This window comes from Pollachius pollachius (genome assembly GCF_949987615.1).
Source record: "Pollachius pollachius genome assembly, chromosome: 14".
Classification (NCBI taxonomy): domain Eukaryota; kingdom Metazoa; phylum Chordata; class Actinopteri; order Gadiformes; family Gadidae; genus Pollachius; species Pollachius pollachius.
The window spans coordinates 13,015,758-13,033,948 of record NC_136947.1 but is presented as its reverse complement, the minus strand read 5'-3'; the positions used below and the strand labels follow the sequence as shown (position 1 = coordinate 13,033,948).

At 45.5% G+C, this 18,191-nt stretch overlaps 2 protein-coding genes across 3 annotated transcripts in view; one reads left to right on the top strand and one right to left on the bottom strand.

The window, feature by feature from the left end:
- Window positions 1-204: 204 nt before the first annotated feature.
- On the bottom strand, window positions 205-1,638 carry tmem53 (transmembrane protein 53; the record flags this gene model as incomplete). Its single annotated transcript, XM_079750338.1, has 3 exons — window positions 1,428-1,638; window positions 1,089-1,192; window positions 205-906 (listed from the first exon to the last, which is right to left on the bottom strand). Exons 1-3 carry the CDS (start codon window positions 1,480-1,482, stop codon window positions 205-207), a joined length of 861 nt encoding a protein of 286 aa, XP_079606464.1. The 5' UTR covers window positions 1,483-1,638.
- Window positions 1,639-2,257: 619 nt separating this feature from the next.
- tesk2 (testis associated actin remodelling kinase 2) overlaps window positions 2,258-18,191 on the top strand; it is a 35,556-nt gene continuing 19,622 nt past the window's right edge. For both annotated transcript variants that reach the window (XM_079751394.1, XM_079751393.1), the window contains exons 1-5: window positions 2,258-2,619; window positions 8,796-9,314; window positions 9,836-9,955; window positions 13,715-13,836; window positions 17,037-17,085. In XM_079751394.1, the coding sequence (XP_079607520.1) occupies window positions 9,192-9,314; window positions 9,836-9,955; window positions 13,715-13,836; window positions 17,037-17,085 (414 nt within the window). In that variant the 5' untranslated portion in view covers window positions 2,258-2,619; window positions 8,796-9,191. The remainder of the gene's footprint in view (window positions 2,620-8,795; window positions 9,315-9,835; window positions 9,956-13,714; window positions 13,837-17,036; window positions 17,086-18,191) is intronic.

Sequence of the window (18,191 nt, the reverse complement as noted above, 5' to 3'; positions counted from 1 at the left end):
CCCATCCTAGCTTGATTCTGTAGAGGTGCGTGTAGTCGTAGCAGCGATCAGCCAACAGCCAGACTGCTCTACCAATGGATCTCCTCGCCCTTTGGTCCTTGTAGGGGGGGGAGGGGGAGGTTGAGACCCCCCCCCTCCATGGTCTCACCAACAGGAGACCACAGACCCCCCCCCCCCCCCCGTCCCAGTCCCACCCTCCTGGTCTCACTGTGCCTGAACCAGTCGTCTGCTCCTCCCCTGGGACTCCTCCCCGCTCGCCATGCAGGACACCAGGAAGTCGCGGCACCGCTGCGTGTACTGCACCGGGAAGTCCCGGAAGTGGCTGACGTGGGCGCTCGACGCAAAGTCAACGCTCTCCACCGGGACCCCGTGGCGCCGGAGGGTCCCCACCATGTCCTCCACGTCCGTGTGCCGGATGACCCGGTCGGCTCCGGAGTACAGGTAGAGCTGGGGCCAGGGCGGCGGGTGGTCCGCCATGGCGTCGTAGTGGTTCCGATGGACGTACTTGGTGATGGGGTAGAGCACCACGCGCAGCAGGAACACGGTCACGGCAAACAGCGCCGTCAGGACGCACCACAGCACCGGGTTGACCCTGGGCCCCAGGGTGGCAGTGAGGGCCCGCAGGGCGCCCCGCACGTTGGCGCTGCCGGGGGCGCTGTCCACCACGGCTCCGATGACGCGCAGTGAGCTAAACTGCTTGTCGCTGTGCAGCAGCTCCACCACGTAGCGGTAGAGCATGAAGCCACCGTTGCTGAAGATGTGGAAGAAGACGGGGCTGTTCTCCACCTCGTAGTCGTACAGCACCTCCAGCAGCTTCAGGGCCGTGCCGCTCAGCTCCTTGAAGCCGAACGACTCTGAGATGAAGACGGACTTCAGCTGGGCCGTGTAGCGGACGGTCACACAGCCCTGCAGCAGACGCAGGGCAAGACACAAAGAGAGGTACGACAGACATTAGGAAACGTCAGACAGTAAGAAACGAGAACAGAAAAGCAGAATGAATCAGAAGCAGATCCTAATCGCACAACCCCTTAGGACATTATGAGGACGAAATTAGGCTTGGAAGATAGTTTCAGTGTTGGCTGTCCGACCTGCTCATTGTAGATGGAGCTGTATTTGGAGAGATGTTTGTCTTTGCAACCAGCCCAGCCCAAGAGGATGACAACCGGCTCCTTTGTCCCCTGCCAGTGTCTTTCTGTAAGCAGACACCACGTCAAAAGCAGTTCATACGCAAGAGACATTTTCAAAGTGTGTTTGTGCGTGTGTGTGTGTGTGTGTGTGTAGTTATGCAATATATGCATCAGTATGCTAACTGAGCTAAAAGATAGGCAATGGCATGTATGGTTACAGATTACAGCGAGGCGGCTAGATGTCGTCTAACCAAATAGCTAGCTATTATGTCTACAGTGAAATCGAGCTCCACCGCTCACCCGATGTCACTGCATCTGGAAACACAATATTGTAGTCGATCTCATCGTCTGCCATTTCTTCACGGTTGTATCAACTGCAGTCGAAAAATGTGTTGCTCATTTGGGTGTAGTTAATGGGGAGATGAGAAGACCAATAATGATATAGTAGCTTGATGTCGGAAAGCGTTTACGAAATTGAAGTGAAAAAAATATCCCTGCAGAGCTAGTTATGTATTGGTTCGGCACACATCGATTGCTCGGAGTTCTTCTTCCTGGTCTTGCCGTGTACTTGAGTAGCGATTGCTGTATTTAACCACTAGATGGGACTCTCAAGACGTCCAAATAAAGTCGAGGGAGCCCTACGGGATATCCTTGTTTGTAAAGGATATCTGTTGCGGCGAACTAACAGAAAAGACATGAAAGCATTGAAAGACATGAAAATGTCTTTATTTTAAAAAAAAAAACACCATTTGAAATGCAAGCATTCGACAGTAGGGATACCTGAAATTGTACCACAGCTTCCTACATACAACATAACAAATGATCAGCTTTCCAGCGGCTTATTCGTTTGTTTTTTGTTGTGGAAGTGTAATTCTATGCCGAAAAAACTAAATGTAAGAGAGCCCATAGATTAAATAAATTGCACCACAATTTCAATTCAAAACAACAACAACAACAACTACAACAACAACGGCATTCTCATTGAGCACGCGTCAATGTTTTGAGCCGCCTTCGTCACCTCCGTGCATTGGGCGAGTTCACTGTCAATCAAACCCGTGGCATAATGTAGGAGGAGATTGTGGGAGTGACCCGGTGGGCGGGCGAAGGGAGACGAAGGACCTGTCAAAGAGAAGCGACAAACGCTGATATACTAACCAAGGCGAACACCAAAACAATAGTATAATAGCTGTTGGGGAGGCGATATACAACCACTGGAGGATTTTGTATCCACTTCATATACTCATCTATATGTATAATTCGCAGATGCGCAATCATTAGACAAACAAAACTTTGGTTTGTTTCCCTGACGACGTTCGGTAGCTCCTTCGCTCTTAGTGCTGTTTACCATCTCTTCTTACCAAGCGAGCTAGTTCTCGGTTTGACCTCACCAGGTTCGTTCACATGCTTCCAGAGACTGGCACGAACTTCGTCCTGAAACCTTTGATGACTCATTATTCGTGGTCGTGGAATGACCTCGATGAGAAACGAACAGGTAAGAAGAAAGTTGTGTAGGCAGCATCAAGGGAGTGAAGTCTCCTCGCTGTTCGCTGTCTTGTGTTTACGTTCTCCACCTGCCCGGTTGGACGCACGTTTTACCAGATCACTTAGTTTGTATTTTTTTTTTTCGTTTTGGGAGTCTAGAATACTTTCATACGTTAAATAACCATTAATAGTCTCAGGGAGTTATTTTGAATATGTTAGCAGGACGCACATGATCATTGGCACTGACGTTACTTTGTTTGCGTTCTTTAACAGACATGATGTTGATCCTCCTGGGTAATTAATTACTAGTTAAACGTATAAAGTCGTTTTGAAACGTGTTAACGAATGATTAAACCCGAGAAGAATGGCGGGTATGTGGAGGCTCGGATACCATGGCAGTTTACTACAATAAATACGTTCAGATAAGAGGGAACTATTTAAGGTGTGACCTCGTCAGGCATAAATTGCTGTACCTTGGTATGTGTTTGCAACGTAATTTTGAATAGTCTTTTCAAAGCAAAGGGAAAAAAAAACTTGAGATATATAGGTGCCCCCATGTTGCCATTGTATTTTGTAAATCTTGAGCTGTCGGCTGTTAATTCCTGCCTTATTATAGGGTTATGTTAAGTGGTGCCGTTTGGGAATTTGAGGCATTTTTGTTGAGGTATTGACAGAAATACTTGTACTCTGAATGTAATGAGGATTTATGATATCTAAAATAGTATAGTACTATAATAGTAGTTAAAAAATAATAGTAAAAAACCCGCATTGTCGTATTATTTGACAGGAAGTTGTTCTTCAACGTCTAAATTGGATATGTATCCCCCCCTCTGAGCCCTATTGACATCAAACAAGATGATGATATCTCTTGCTTTTGATTTGTGGAGCATGGGGACACCCCCGCTATACATTACTAAAATATCACTGGAGTCATTGAGAACTTCAGTCAAGTGCTAACCTGCCCGAATTGTGGTCCTACCCCTTTCTTCCCCCTATTGTTGGAGGCAGAGTTTGCTAGCAGACAGACCGACCGACAGACAGTGTTTGTCCGAACAGGCCAGGAAGAGACAAGACAAAGCATGCAACAGAGTATATGTATATAGAGGTGGAAATTACATCGCAGAGAGCGTTCATTGCTGGTAATAGGTAGCATATGTCACTCGATCTGGGACTTTGCAAAGGTTCAGTGGAAAGTACCTTGGACCTAGCCTCGTGTACCATTAGGAACATTTGTGAGGAAATAGCAGGAATGAGAAGAAACAAATAGATATAGGATACACAAGACCGAAGTAATCCATAGAGCAGAGTTACCATCGCGGAGCATTGAATGGTATACCTACATGAACACAAGCCATTGTGTTTGGTACGAATCAAAACATTTATGTTCGCAACACTGATTGTGTTGGCAAAGTGACAGGGAATTGAAATTACATTAAAGGGCAGGTAGATGTTAAGCGTCTTGTTCATGAATGCCTAGGATGCAGACATTTGGCCTGGAATCCAGAACCCTTTGTCTAGGAGTCAAACACCCTAGCGACTAGCCCTCCCTGCCTCAAACAAGCAGACCACTGTTGACCCCATCCCACAGCCCACCTCCCCTCACCTGGAAACGAGCATGCTGCAGTGCAGAGACTGGGGGATAGGATAGTTTGGTGGCACTGGCTAGGGGGTCTCCAAGCCAGAGGTTACCAGGTTCCATAGCAAAGGCCCACAACATACCCTGTGTGCATCCCCTAAGCAAAATGTCGTTACCTACCCCCAAGCTCCTTTCGGGTAGGTCAGAAATGTCTTACACAGAAAGTCGCTTTGGATAGAATGCGCCTGCTAACTAGATAAACAGTTGAATAGTACAGTGTGTTCATTCTAGACTAGCTTATTTGTTCTCTGATCGGGGCATACTAGATGGGAATCATAATATAATGGAAATCCTTTAAGGAGAGAACATACTCTATCTCACTTTTAACCAGGCCTTTGGCGAAATATTAAGTCATGCTACAATAACAAAGTGCTGTCGGGTTTAAAAGGTACTTTGAGTGATTGATGAATAAACTATTGCAAACATGTCACACCCATCGTCAGAGCAGCAGATCACAAGCACCGCACCTAACCTTGAGTTATTGGAGTTGCTTTCAGCCACAGGATGAATGTGTCTTGTTTTACATTGTCATTACATTGGTTATTATGAGACTTGTTGTTGCCCTTGCCGACCAAGGCATACGTCGCATACGCTGTCCTCTAAATCAGGCTTGAGGGTCAGGTCTTGACTGGTCTTGGTCAATAGGGAGAGCAATTTATGCGACCACAGTTCAGAGAAACCCTCCACGCTACTCGAGGTGGAGGAGGCAGGAATTGTGGAAGGAGAGGGTCAGGGATTGGTGTAGCAAAAATACAGCCTGTCATTCATTTCATTTAGAATAGCTATAAACAACCATCACAAATATGGTGAAGAGGAAACGGCACAGAGTTTCGCAAAACAGATCTTGAGGTAATTTTACGGTTTTCACCCTTCATTCAAATTTGACTCAGCAAAAGACAGCTGCAAATGGTGTTGAATGTAGACAAAGTGAAAAGCTTTTTTTGCAAGCACTTTCCCTCTTTCAGAAGTTGTTCCATGCCAATAGGGTATACATCACCAGGAGGAAGTTATCACACATGCAAACAGAATTAATTCATTGAATTGATCAACCACAAAAATATTAACGCTTAAATCGTAACTGCAATTTACGGCTTTATCTTAAAAAAAAGAAATGTGTTTTCAATTTAACAGCCAATCATTCAACCCCCATTCAGTTGTTTTAGTATCCTTGTTGTTAAAAACCATCACAAATACTCCTTATCTCTCTGACTGTCGCTGCCCCCCTCGCAACCCATCATCATAAAGCCATTCAGAGGGTGATTTACTATTGACGTCTTCTATTGGCCTGTAATCCACTGGGGCACAGCTGCTGAGTGCCAAGTCCCCAAAAAACTACTGCTTGAAAACTTGAGCCCCAGGCTACTTTGGTGGATGTCCCATCTGGTTTTTAAAATAACACTAGGCCACATTTTAGGAACCCAAAAAAGTTTCCCCCTTTAAAAAAAAAAAAATAAAAAACCAAAACCTCCCCCTTTTCCACCCCCTGGTTCTTTTAGTGTGGTCTTTTGAAATGAATAGCCTTGGAAACGTAATACAACTGAGGACAGTGCAAGTCTCTCGATGCTCGTCGGCGTCTATTTCTGTCTTCCTTTTAATTAGCTTGCGTTTAAAAACGTTTTAAACTTGACTGGATGATTTTGTCAGGGAGGGATTGGTTTCCAAAGCTGTTCCTCGTTGTTTTTCGAGAAACAGCTTTTTCTTGTTCACACAGCGCTCAGAATAGTAGTGACCGTCTATCAAATAGGTGAGTCATTGAAAACCGGAAGATGTGGTGTTTTCGCAGAGCTTGCTGTAGAGCGTTACTTCGTTTCATTGGTCAATGTGTCAAAGAAACATGTGACCAACTGCCGCCCCTGCCCACACCCCACCTCCCCCAGACAGCTTCAACACTAATTTGTCCGAAGTCCTGGTTTCAGGTTAGATTAGGTTACATTGCATTTATTAAGCTGACGATTTTGTCCATGGCAGTTTATTGTTGGGGCACTGCATCCGTTTCTCTGTCCACGCTATGGGTGCATTAAAAATTGGGAGAGGTTGAGAATTTATACTTATGTGTGTGTGTGTGTGTGTGTGTGTGTGTGTGTGTGTGTGTGTGTGTGTGTGTGTGTGTGTGTGTGTGTGTGTGTGTGTGTGTGTGTGTGTGTGTGTGTTGGGTCTGCATGAGGTCAGGTTCTGGTTGAGTGAGAGGCTACTGGAAGTTGTAGTCCTGATGCATGAGAGTGGCCTACATTTTATTTCCTGGCGCGGGTCGTTTTCAACTACTGTCGTGTGTCGAGGAGCATGAAGCGTCATTAGAGAGAGAGAGAGAGATGGAGGGAAGAAAAATTGGAGTGTGAAAATCCTTTTAGGGATGTGGTTGGAGCCAGTGGGAATGATGTCGCTTGTAAGCTGACCAGTTAGTCAAACGCTTCTTGAGTCTAGTGTCTATGATGGAACACAACTGGATCCTGGTAGCACATGTATAAACTTCATTGCTGGGCCGCTGTAGTGGAAACCATGACTGTTTCCAACCTTGCTACTCAGATGTCAACACGCATACACACGCACACATCTGTACACCATATATCATATGTACACACAGTTCCGATAATCAAATGAATCTTCAAGCTTTTCCATGTACTCTTGTAGGCTACATGATGAATTCAGCAGCACAGTACAAGGACAAAACCATTTTTACAGTTTGTTCAGGAATCGTATAACTCAATTTGTAGATCAGGGTTCGTGGGGTCATGTCTGGCATCGGAAAGGTCAGTTAATCTATTGTAGTCACAAAAGTGACGTTGAAGAATGGACTGCAGGTCAAGAAGACACTGTCCCCAAGATACTCCTCTATCCGAAATCCATACGGCCTCCTATTCTTACCAAGGCCCCTGCTGTGCCCGATGAACTTTGAATGTATCATTGCGACGCAGTCCGTTCTGTTCCCGCAACCGTGGCATTCACGCACCGCGTGGATTATGAACTTTGCACCACGAGTGACTGCATTAAAGGGCACAGTAGACGACTTTCTCTCATACCAGCAAGCCTTGAGCATGTAATCAATGTGTGTGTTCATTCACTGATACTGAATCAGGACATTATCTCTCTTTCATCAGCAGCACGGAATCAGTTGCTCACAGGCCTCAAGCTATGTCCAATAATGAGCTTACCTAACAGGCGTGTGGGTAATCAATTGTCAAAGATTACCTTTGTTGTCCAATGCTATTTTCCATCAAACACTAATAATCACAATAAATACCGGGTGGTTAAAAAATCTCACAGTTAATCACAGGTAATTAACAGGTTGGTAATAGCACATTGTTAAATCACAATAAAACAATACAATGATAAATATCCGAACATGCACCGTACAGACGGCAATAACGGACATGGTTCCAGTGTGAATCGGGTTCAGGATTTGGTATGAAGGATTTTTTGTAGATGTGTTTAGTTGCATGGCCCCTTTTGGGTCTTCCCGCGGGGCAGTTATAGGAATTCTTTAAAAAGGGGATCAACAGGATTTTTGTCTGGCTTTTTGTTTCACCTGCTTTTTTTATACACACATTCCAGTTGTTTTAGTTTTTCATAATAATTGTACTGCCAGTTTGTAATTATATTGCTCTTCTCTCTATCTTATTTCCTATCATCTTGTCTTATCTTGTGAGAGAAGTTCAGAGGGGGTTATTATTTTGGTAGAAAAGGTCTTTAATGAAAAAGGACCGTCGGTGAGGACTTGCTGTCTGTACAGATGGAAAATAAAGTTTTGAGAGAAGCTTCCGGCCCATGTCATTGTAAATATTTATTCATTTATTTTCCCAGAGAGCATTGTTCCCAAACTCTTTTCCAACATGTTTTTAAGCTTCAAAAAGCTGTTTTTTTCAAGACACATTCCTTGTTCCCTATGTGTGTACCCTGCTGGCTTTGTTTTGGATGGCAATAGGTCCAAGACCTGGAATAGTTCTTGGCTGATCTCCCGTAATCGGGAAATCAGAGCTTATTATAACCATTATGTGTTGGCATGTCGAGACGTGGGTGTCTGTCATGGGGAAGCCTTGGCAACTGTTCATGGTTTGTTCCCAAAACAGTTTGGGTTTTCGGTTGAAACGGTTTGATTTCCTTGCCGATTCCTTTTCATCCGTCTTCATTTATTCAGCTGCTTGGTGATGCATCATATTCTAATTATTATTATCATGTTATGAGATCAGTTACTTGGGTTACCATAGGGTTGTGATCAGGCGTTCAAGTTGTCACATTCTGTTCTTGAAGAAGAAGAAGTGTTCCCTTACCTCATTTGACTGACTCCTGAAATGAAATTAATTTTAGTTAATAATGTGAGGACTGAACGCAACCAAAACATAGGCTTATCATTGATATCCTGGTATTCTGTTGAATCCCAAGTTACAAGTAGAGCTTTGAACAGGAATATAATCTGCCCAGGTGACACACGCACACGCACACACACACACACACACACACACACACACACACACACACACACACACACACACACACACACACACACACACACACACACACACACTGACTGAAGCCTCTGTTCCTTTCTTTTCCAGGCCATATCTCTGAGGACCTGCTAGGAGCCAGTTCAAGATGTGAGAGCCATGTCCTCCCAGGTACTTCTAACGCACTCTCTCTCCCCCAGTAAGGAGCCACGCTGCTGACTGGCCTACTCATCCCCCCCCCCCGTCCCTTCCTACTGGACTACAGTGCACATTTTGGCGGCCCAAACACTCGTCCATGGAATGGGTGAATTCCCCACCTGGATCCCAAAGTGAACATTTGAGCTTTCTCCTTGGGATAAGGAGCCCGTTGAAGCTGATGACGACGATGAAGGACTTGTGTCATGTGGTCGGCGTCCAGAGACAGCGCTGAGAACCTTCCTCTCCCCCGGGGGACCGCACCGCTAACAAGTCAGCTTCCGCCGCCGAGACCCCGCCGCCACCCGGGTCATGGACCGCAACAAACGCAACTCCATCGCCGGGTGCCCTACTAGAGCGGACCGTCACCATGACGACAGCGATGCCAACGCAGGGGGAGGGCCCATTGACCCGGTCACCGGCCTGCCCTCACAGGTGATTGGTCCTGGGCAAATATATTTTATCATCAGTGTGTTCCTGATAGGCCGAATGTTAATGTAAGATTGGTAAAAGCAAGTAACGAATGGTTGATTTGATCAGTTCAAAGAGTAAGTAGGATAAAAGGAGGATACAGTGTTTCAAAATGGAGAGAGCCTCACCCATATAATGGTAAATGTTAAAAAGACTTTTGACTGAAGGCTTTTCAGGCCTACGGTCCGCCAAAGCACTTTACAATATTTCAACACAATCAAACACACCTTCGTTCAAACATCCCCACACCGACGGCGTTGTCAACCATGCAAGGCGACAGCCGGCATGTCGGGAACAGTCCGGGTGAGGCGTCTTTCTCAGGCACACCTCGACACTAAGCTAGGAGAAACCAGGCATCGAACCAGCCACCTCCAGAGTGCCGGACGACCCGCTCCACCTCCTGAGTCACGGCCACCCGTACAGGGCCTTCTAGGTGGCCATTTTGGATCTAAAGTGTACATGTGGATGTGTCGGTGGCGCTGCAGATTGGCCGGGTGTGTCCGTCCTCCTACCGAGCCCTGATCAGTGCCTTCTCCTGCCTCACCCGCCTGGACGACTTCAGCAGCGAGTGGATCGGCTCAGGCTTCTTCTCCGAGGTGTACAAGGTGGGTCCCGGGAGACGTTGTCGTCGTTATGACTTTATGGAGGATGACTCTGCTACTCAGTCATGTCTGTTACGCATGATTACTGCTTTCTCTCCCATTCATCCTTTTCTATTTGTCATCACCATAATTGCCACTCGCAATCATTTTCCGCTTTATTTTTTTCTAACCATGAATAATCCCCAGTTCAGGAAAGTGCAGTCTTCCTGTAGGCAGCCGTGAGCTAGGTGCTCCACGATGACTTGATCTTTAAGGTGCTTTGAATAAAAGTCTGGTAAATGACAAAAGAGATCATAGTCCATGCATCCCTCCAACCAGTCGTCCACACATTTGCGCATCTAACCTGCTGGTATGAGTACTGCATTGCCGGGTTCATGTTTCATCACTGTCACTGAGCACGAGGAATCACAGAGAATAAACATGAACGAATGAAAAAGGACATTTTAACGGTCTACCCTAAACGGTAAAAGCCCTAACGCCAAACTCTATTTGACTCCCGAACACCTCGAGTGGGCGCGGATGTGCACGGTGGTCCGCAGGGTGCTAGGGCGTCTGCGCTTGCCTGCGCCACACGCTCAAACTCCCCCATTCCCCCCTTTCCATGACAGTGTTTGAGTCTTGTTAGGCCTCAGCCACATAAAAGGAGCCATTCTATGATGGAGTTTGTTAACCCTATTACTTGACAACAACACCAACTACCCCCCTGCCAACTGCGCCCCCCCCCCCCCCCAGGGGCTTGTGAATGGCAGCCACACAGTCACACAGACATGCTGCGTGTTATTACTCTGGCTGGGCGCCATGAGTGGCCCCTTCCTCTAACGCCAGGAGCACACCAGAGCAGTCTTCCACGCTTCGCGCAAAGCACTGCTCTTGCAAAGATCTTTTATTTTCCTGGTTTGTATGTGTGCGCAATAAAAAGAGTGTTTCCGATTGGGGCTTTGGGAGACTTTATTATCTGTCAACAGTGAGAGGGAGAGAGCGGAAGTGTCGGACGTTAAAAAAAGAAACGTCGAGAATTTACCACATGCATAAAGTTTGAACTGCAAACGGGTTTGAGTGCAGTGGAGTAATGTCTGTTGACACAATGGCTTTCTGTTTTGTTTTTCTGAGGGGTTATTGATAGCAGGGGGATGGACTGAAGGGTGGTTTTGTGCCGGTGACAGTGAACCTCTTTACTCTGTGTGGAATTGACAGAGATTGTTATGATTGGTTGGTTGTGTGCGCGTTTGTGTTATAACATGTCAATTAATTTGCCACTGAAGTGCATGCATGCGTGGTGTGAGACCCAGTCATCCCTTCGTTTGCTATTGAGTTTAGGCCTCATGCAACCAGGAAGGGATGTTAAATAGCAGGCTCTCCTGTTGGCCTACACAATTCTTTAAGTGTATTTGTTCGTCTGGATTAATCTGCTCTCAAGTAGAACGTTGTTTACGATGAAGGTTGTGGCCAGCTTTTTACAATTATTATATGGATATAAGCTAATATAATCTATAAAGGATATAAAATATTTTTTTATTACTATGAGTCGGACGGGGGGGGGGGGTTATGGGTGGGACAGAGCTGAGGAGGGAGAGCAGCGTGGCGTGAATGAGTCCGGACCCGATCCTAAGAGAGGTAGGGGTTGGGGCAGTTTGATGCCTGCAGGGCTGTGTGTGTGTGTGTGTGTGTGTGTGTGTGCGGGGGGGGGGGTGGTAATGACTGGAGATGAAGCGGATTGTGAGGGAAGTTCCAGTTTCATTTGTGGAAGAGGACAAAGATGCAGGGGGTTGGAATTTAAAGTTTCTACAAAGAATGAGATGTTATGCAGGGAAAAGGGCTTGTGTGTGTGTGGCGGGGGGGTGAGGGGCGGTGGAATCTGTATGAAGCCTTTAGGCGAGAGAGGGAGAGAGAGCGCTGGAGAGAGAGACAGAGGGAGAGAGGAGGAGAGATTGACTGAGAGAGAGAGAGAGAAGTGGAGAGAGAGACTGGCAAAGGGAGAACGGAGCAAGAGAGACAGAGTTGTAGAGGGCGAGAGGCTGAGAGAGATAGGCAAACTCTACGGGCGAGAGAGTGACTGAGAGGGGCATTGGAGTGCATGGTAGTTGTAGGTGAGGATGTGAGCATGCCCAGGGTGGGGGAGGATAAGGGTTGTTGGGGGCATGGGGGGATGGGACGGAGTCACCATCTGTTGTTTCCCCCCTACCCTGCGGAGAAGACGGCTGGCTACTAGACACTTCCTAATTAGCTTAGCAAAATATAGTTTTTATTGCGTCAAAAGTAAAAAATAAATGATAATATGCATTTCATTGATTGTAATACAAATAAATATAATCCATTCAGCTCTGTTGTTAGGAACATTTTCAGTTAGCAGAATATGAATGTGATACCCACGTATCTTGCATATTGCTTGCATTTCTGCAAAATGTAGGCGTTGCATAAGATGTCCATGTGCAGTATCTCAACGTGTGTCTTGGCTCTGCATACTTAACAGCCAGTCCTCGATGACAGGGATGACCAATATGAAAGATGTTTGACCCTATATACGGTAATTAGAACATCTATCTTTCCCTCAGACTTCCAGTAACAGCTTCAATGTGTGACTTGTTCCTATGAACAGAGATTCCAGATATTGACGAGTAGAATGCAAAACATGATCTTATTCATGCACTCTGTGTGTTCATCCGTTTGCACTTTACTTGAAACGTATCTTCTCCAACAACGTAATATTAATACTATCTTTGTTGGTATTCAAATTTCTTCTGATGAAGCCTACAGTGTTTGTCATTATGGCAATCGACAGCGTTATGATTGTAACAGATCATCACGACCACTTATGCCTCCACCCACACGTTGCCATGATAGCAACACCAAAACAAAGTGCACCTCATCGGGAGTCATGAACTCGTATGAACCCATACTTAGAATGCTTATAGGCAGACCTGCCTCTTAAGACCATTCACCAACAGCAACATCACACTATTAATAAAAGGTTCCAGTGATTCTCTTGGGTCCATTCCTGGTACGGCACCAATGTCAATGTCCTTCACTGCATCTGCAGATTTTTTACTACTACTCTACTTTGCTATGAATGCATTTAGTGTTCTTCTGATTCCCTGCCTTAGTCTATCTTCATGTGCTATATTTCATGTTCCTCGCTGTGCTGTACAGTTCTTTGATGTGTGTTGTGTTAGTTTACTTTTAGGGTGCTTTATAAATCAACCTAAACCCATCCAGTCCCCATCCAGACCTCTTTTATAGAGCACATGTTGACGTCACTGTGTGTGTGTCTGTGTGTCGTTGTGTGTGTATGTGTGTGTGTGTGTTTATGGGTACCTGTGAGCTGAACCAGCAACATTCAGGAAAATAACAAATTTGCGTAGTAAATACATTTTGTTATTGTGATTAATAGTCTTAGAAATGATCTACAATCTGTATTTCATTGAACATAATATAAATAAATATAATCCATGCAGCTCTGTTGCTAGAGGAACATTTTCAGTTTGCAGAATATGAATGCGACACCCACATATCTTGTGTATTGCTTGTGTTTGTGCAAAATGGAGATGTTGCATAAGATATACATGTGCAATATCTCAACGTGTGTCTTAGCTCTGCATACTTAACAGCCAGGCCTTGATTAAATGTGTGTGTGTGTGTGTGTGTGTGTGTGTGTGTGTGTGTGTGTGTGTGTGTGTGTGTGTGTGTGTGTGTGTGTGTGTGTGTGTGTGTGTGTGTGTGTGTGTGTCTGTGTGTCCGTGCACGTGTCTGTGCGTGTGTGTGCAGGTGCGCCACAGAGCCTCCGGCCAGGTGATGGCGCTGAAGATGAACAAGCTGAGCAGCAACCGAGCCAACATGCTGCGTGAGGTGCAGCTGATGAACCGGCTCAACCACCCCAACATCCTGCGGTACGTATCCATGGCAACCGCAATGCAAGGCTGGAGAGAGCTGGGTTAATTATTGCTTCAGACACGGAATACGTGGACCTAGTGTTATATAGGAGATAGGATAGGTGACCCTAGTGTTATAAAGGTGAACCTTGTGTTATATAGATGAACCTTGTGTTATATAGTTGAACCTCGTGTTATATAAAGTGTTGTGTTGGACTCCGGAGCCAAAAGGTTCTGGGTTCGATCCAAAGTGCCTGCTTTCAGGCACTTGACGTATATAAGGAAGGTGTCTCCTACTAACCTAGATTATAGTACTAATGCACAAACACTGTTGGTTTACGAAAAATGCACCGGTAGAACATATCATTGTATAACGTTCGTCATGATAATAATCATGTTCACATATTGGACAAGTATATAATAATATTATATGTTGGCTAGCATGTGATGCATGTAAAATCCATTTATCCACCATAAAAGTGCCATCATCAGCTATAAAGTTTTGGTGCCACAGACTAAACAGTGAAGTCCTCTCATTAGGGGTAATCGCCATGGATTACATTAACACAGAACAGTCCATTATTCACACCCGCTTCAAAGTTAGAGATAATAGCCTGAAACCCGCTTCCTAGCATACCATCACACTGGGATTTGAGCAGTGCGTTAAGGTTTAGGTAGCCCAGTGACAGGCTAATGCTAGGCTAAATGCTCCACGCCCAGGGGCTAATGTCGGTCGCCCTCACCCACAGCTGGACAATTAAGTTTGCTTGGTTTATTGTGTGAGTTAAAACGCAGCACCATAGCTTATAGCTATTGTTTTCCAAAATACCATGTATAGCATCAGAGTAATATGAGCTTGGATTGAAATCCACTCTACTATGTTTACTATTTGAGTTAACTTTGAGCTTAACCTTTATATCCACTGCTGTATGATGTGCAGCATTTGAGTTAGCTTTGAGCTTAACCTTTATATCTACTGCACTATCATAGCATTTGAGTTAGCCGTGAGCTAATCTTTATATCAGACGTCCCTGGGCAGGAAGGACGAGGTGCTCTGCACATACTGTGACGGAAGCCTCAAACCAGAATTACCTTCTATCTCTTCCTCCACCTCCTTATCGCCCACCGATTCATTCCTTTCTATCTTCTTCTTCAATCTATCTCTCTTCCTCTTCCTCTTCTCCTATCTGTTACCCCATCTCTTATATCTCTTACTTTTCTTAATTATTATCATTAAAAAAAAACTCCAGTCCTCCACTTCCCTTCTCTCTATTTCTCTCTCTCTCTCTCTCTCTCTCTCACTCACTCACTCACTCACTCACTCACTCACTCACTCACTCACTCACTCACTCACTCACTCTCTCTCTCTCTCTCTCTCTCTCTCTCTCTCTCTCTCTCTCTCTCTCTCTCTCTCTCTCTCTCTCTCTCTCTCTCTCTCTCTCTCTCTCTCTCTCTCTCTCTCTCTCTCTCTCTCTCTCTCTCTCCCCCCCCCTCCCTCCTGCTGTGCACTTGCTTTGGGCTCTGTGGTGGAGGCTTTATCTAAGCAGGCCTGAATCAATGTGAAATACAGAGACCCCATTCACCTATTTACTCATTGGCTGCAGCAGAGATTCACTAAATAAACAAAGAAAAACCCTGCTGCAGAATAACTTAAAGGCAGGGTAATGGCAGGGAAACTCACATGCTTTTTAAAGACGTATGTAGAATAGCACTTGATTTGCCCCAAGCAGTAATTTGTTGTGCACAAGCAGACATTTTGTTGTGGGACTAAAACAGTGAAAGTGCAATCGAAAGTGTACATACAAAACAAAATACAATCCAAAACAATTATCGGTGTACTAAAAAAAACGACAACAGCAACCTAAACCATTAATTGTTTTGTGTGTGTATTCAGTCAGTATTTTTACAAAGAGGCGGGGAAATGAGATGCCCTTCAGATGTGACATTTTTATAGCCTATAGATAACAACGACGAGTGTTAGCATGATAAAGAGCCAGAAGGAAAACCATTTGACCCAAATAACCCAGAACGGGTACTTTGAATTCAGACCCAGGCTCGATATTCTAGTTTAATATCCTACTTTTTCTCCTGGAAAGGTGAAGGAGGAACAGCGATGCATTGTGTGGTGGTTATTTCTTTGCATGGTTCTTGAGTTCATAGTCCTGTTGATCCTGCAGTGTGTGGGTTATGGTGTCAACACCTTGCGAGGCCTGGTTATTTCACAACAACGAACACACGAGAGGTCCTGATAGCTGTTATGGTTTCCTTCCACACACACACATGTTTTGTGTGTATGTGTGTGTGTGATCTTCTCCACACACACACACACACACACACACATACACACATACACACACACACACACACACACACACACACACACACACACGTGTGTGTGCAACGTTTTGTGTGTTTGTGTGTGGTGGCCTTGCGCTCCCATGTGTGATATTGTTTACAATGCCATCTTTGTTTTATATTCTGTGTGTGTGTGTGTGTGTGGCTGTGTGGCTGTGTGGCTGTGTGTGTGTTAATAAGCAAGACACTGAGTGGGGTCATTGTTTGTAAAAAAAATACACCAGAGGTCTACCAAGTGTTCATTTCTTATTGCTTCTAGAGAACCACACACACACACACACACACACACACACACACACACAGATTGAAATCAATGATCTGTGGGAATGCCGAAGTGGACGTGTTGACAGAAACGCGGGGGAGGATGGAGGGGTGGAGGTGGAGGCGGAGTTGGAGGTGGAGGTGGAGGTAGAGAAAGGGGAGAAATGGATGGAATGCAGGTAAAAGAGCGGGCCTGTTATTTTCTCTGCTGGTAAATGGTGCTCTTGTTGGGTCCCCCTTGTCTGGTCTTGTTGGCCGGGCGGGGTAGCTCGCTGTGTGTTTTTCAGCCCTGTGTTGACAGGCAGGCGAGGTAGGAAGACTACCAGGGGTTTGTTATTTTAGAGCTTGGCTCAGAATCTGAGGTACAAGATACAACACATCTCTCCGCTTACTACGAATGTCAAATGTAGACAGTCCCCTGAAGGATAGAAGGCTTAGTATACCCTTAGAGCTAAACAGAAACAAGGGTGTTTTTCGCAGTTTGGTAACATATCAGGTGTCTGTCATGCCAACATTGGATTCAGTGATTGGTCAAATCGTAATGTTGCTCTTTTGTTGCAACTTTTTGGTGCTAAATTGTTATTTGTTTGTTTTCTGTACAGGTTCAAGGGAGTGTGTGTTCAGGAGGGCCAGCTTCACGCTCTGACTGAGGTACACACACACACACACACACTTCGATTGTGTAACATAACTTTTAGACAAAAGCAGCGACTAGGGGTCCCTACTCAAGGGGGCTTGCGTGTGTGTGTGTGTGTGTGCGTGTGTGTGTACGTGTGTATTAATTCCGTTGTTTTCCTGTTCATCCAGGTGGGAGAATTACTTCATCCCAGTATGTAATACGGTAGTGAAAGAGTCTGTAATTGTGGTAAACTGCTAGGAGGCTGTGTCTTAGACCTATCCAAAAATAGCTACACCTGTGTGTGTGTGTGTGTGTGTGTGTGTGTGTGTGTGTGTGTGTGTGTGTGTGTGTTTGTGTATGAACTTCCATGCGCACAACATGTGAAAAAGAGGGTGACCTCAACAACAACAACATGGGTAAGGGAAGATGATCACAGATCACTGATACTCTTCTGACTACAGCCAGAAGACGAGTCGGGATGGACGGGAGAGGAAAACACAAGGCGGTGTTCATATGCTTTGGTCTTAAGTAGTGATATTGAGTGATGAGGACTGGGAGCCATTGCCCTGGTAGAAACATTCTGTGTGGATTGTTCTCTCTGTTGTCCTTGCCGCCATGACAGATCCTCACCGCTTCATAAGGCATCAGAACAGATGTTGAAAAAAAGATGCCCTGGGGCAAGAGCAATAACTGCGAATTACAATCTGTTTAAAAGGAGAGAGGGAGGTAGACGGACAGAGAGAGAGAGAGAGAGAGAGAGAGAGAGACGGACAGAGAGAGAAAGAGATAGAGGGAGAGAGAGAGGTAGACAGCGAAAGAGAGGTAGACAGACAGTAAGAGAGAGAGACAGAGATCTTGACAGACTTTGGCGGCAGTAGCCAATGGGAAGAGTGGCAGGGCTGTGGGTTGGCGGCGGGCCAGGACGGCATGTCATTCAGCTGTAATGAGGTCTGGGCGGGAGGTCTGAGGTGCCAAGCTTAACGTAGGCTTTACTGTACCGTCATAAGCAGTACAAACAACATACACTCACATAAGAGGGCGCTCTGGTCAGGATGTGTTTGGGCCGTTCACCAATTGCAATCCAAGCATAACAATGAAGATAGAAGAAAGTATCATCAGTTGACAATTGTTTATTTAC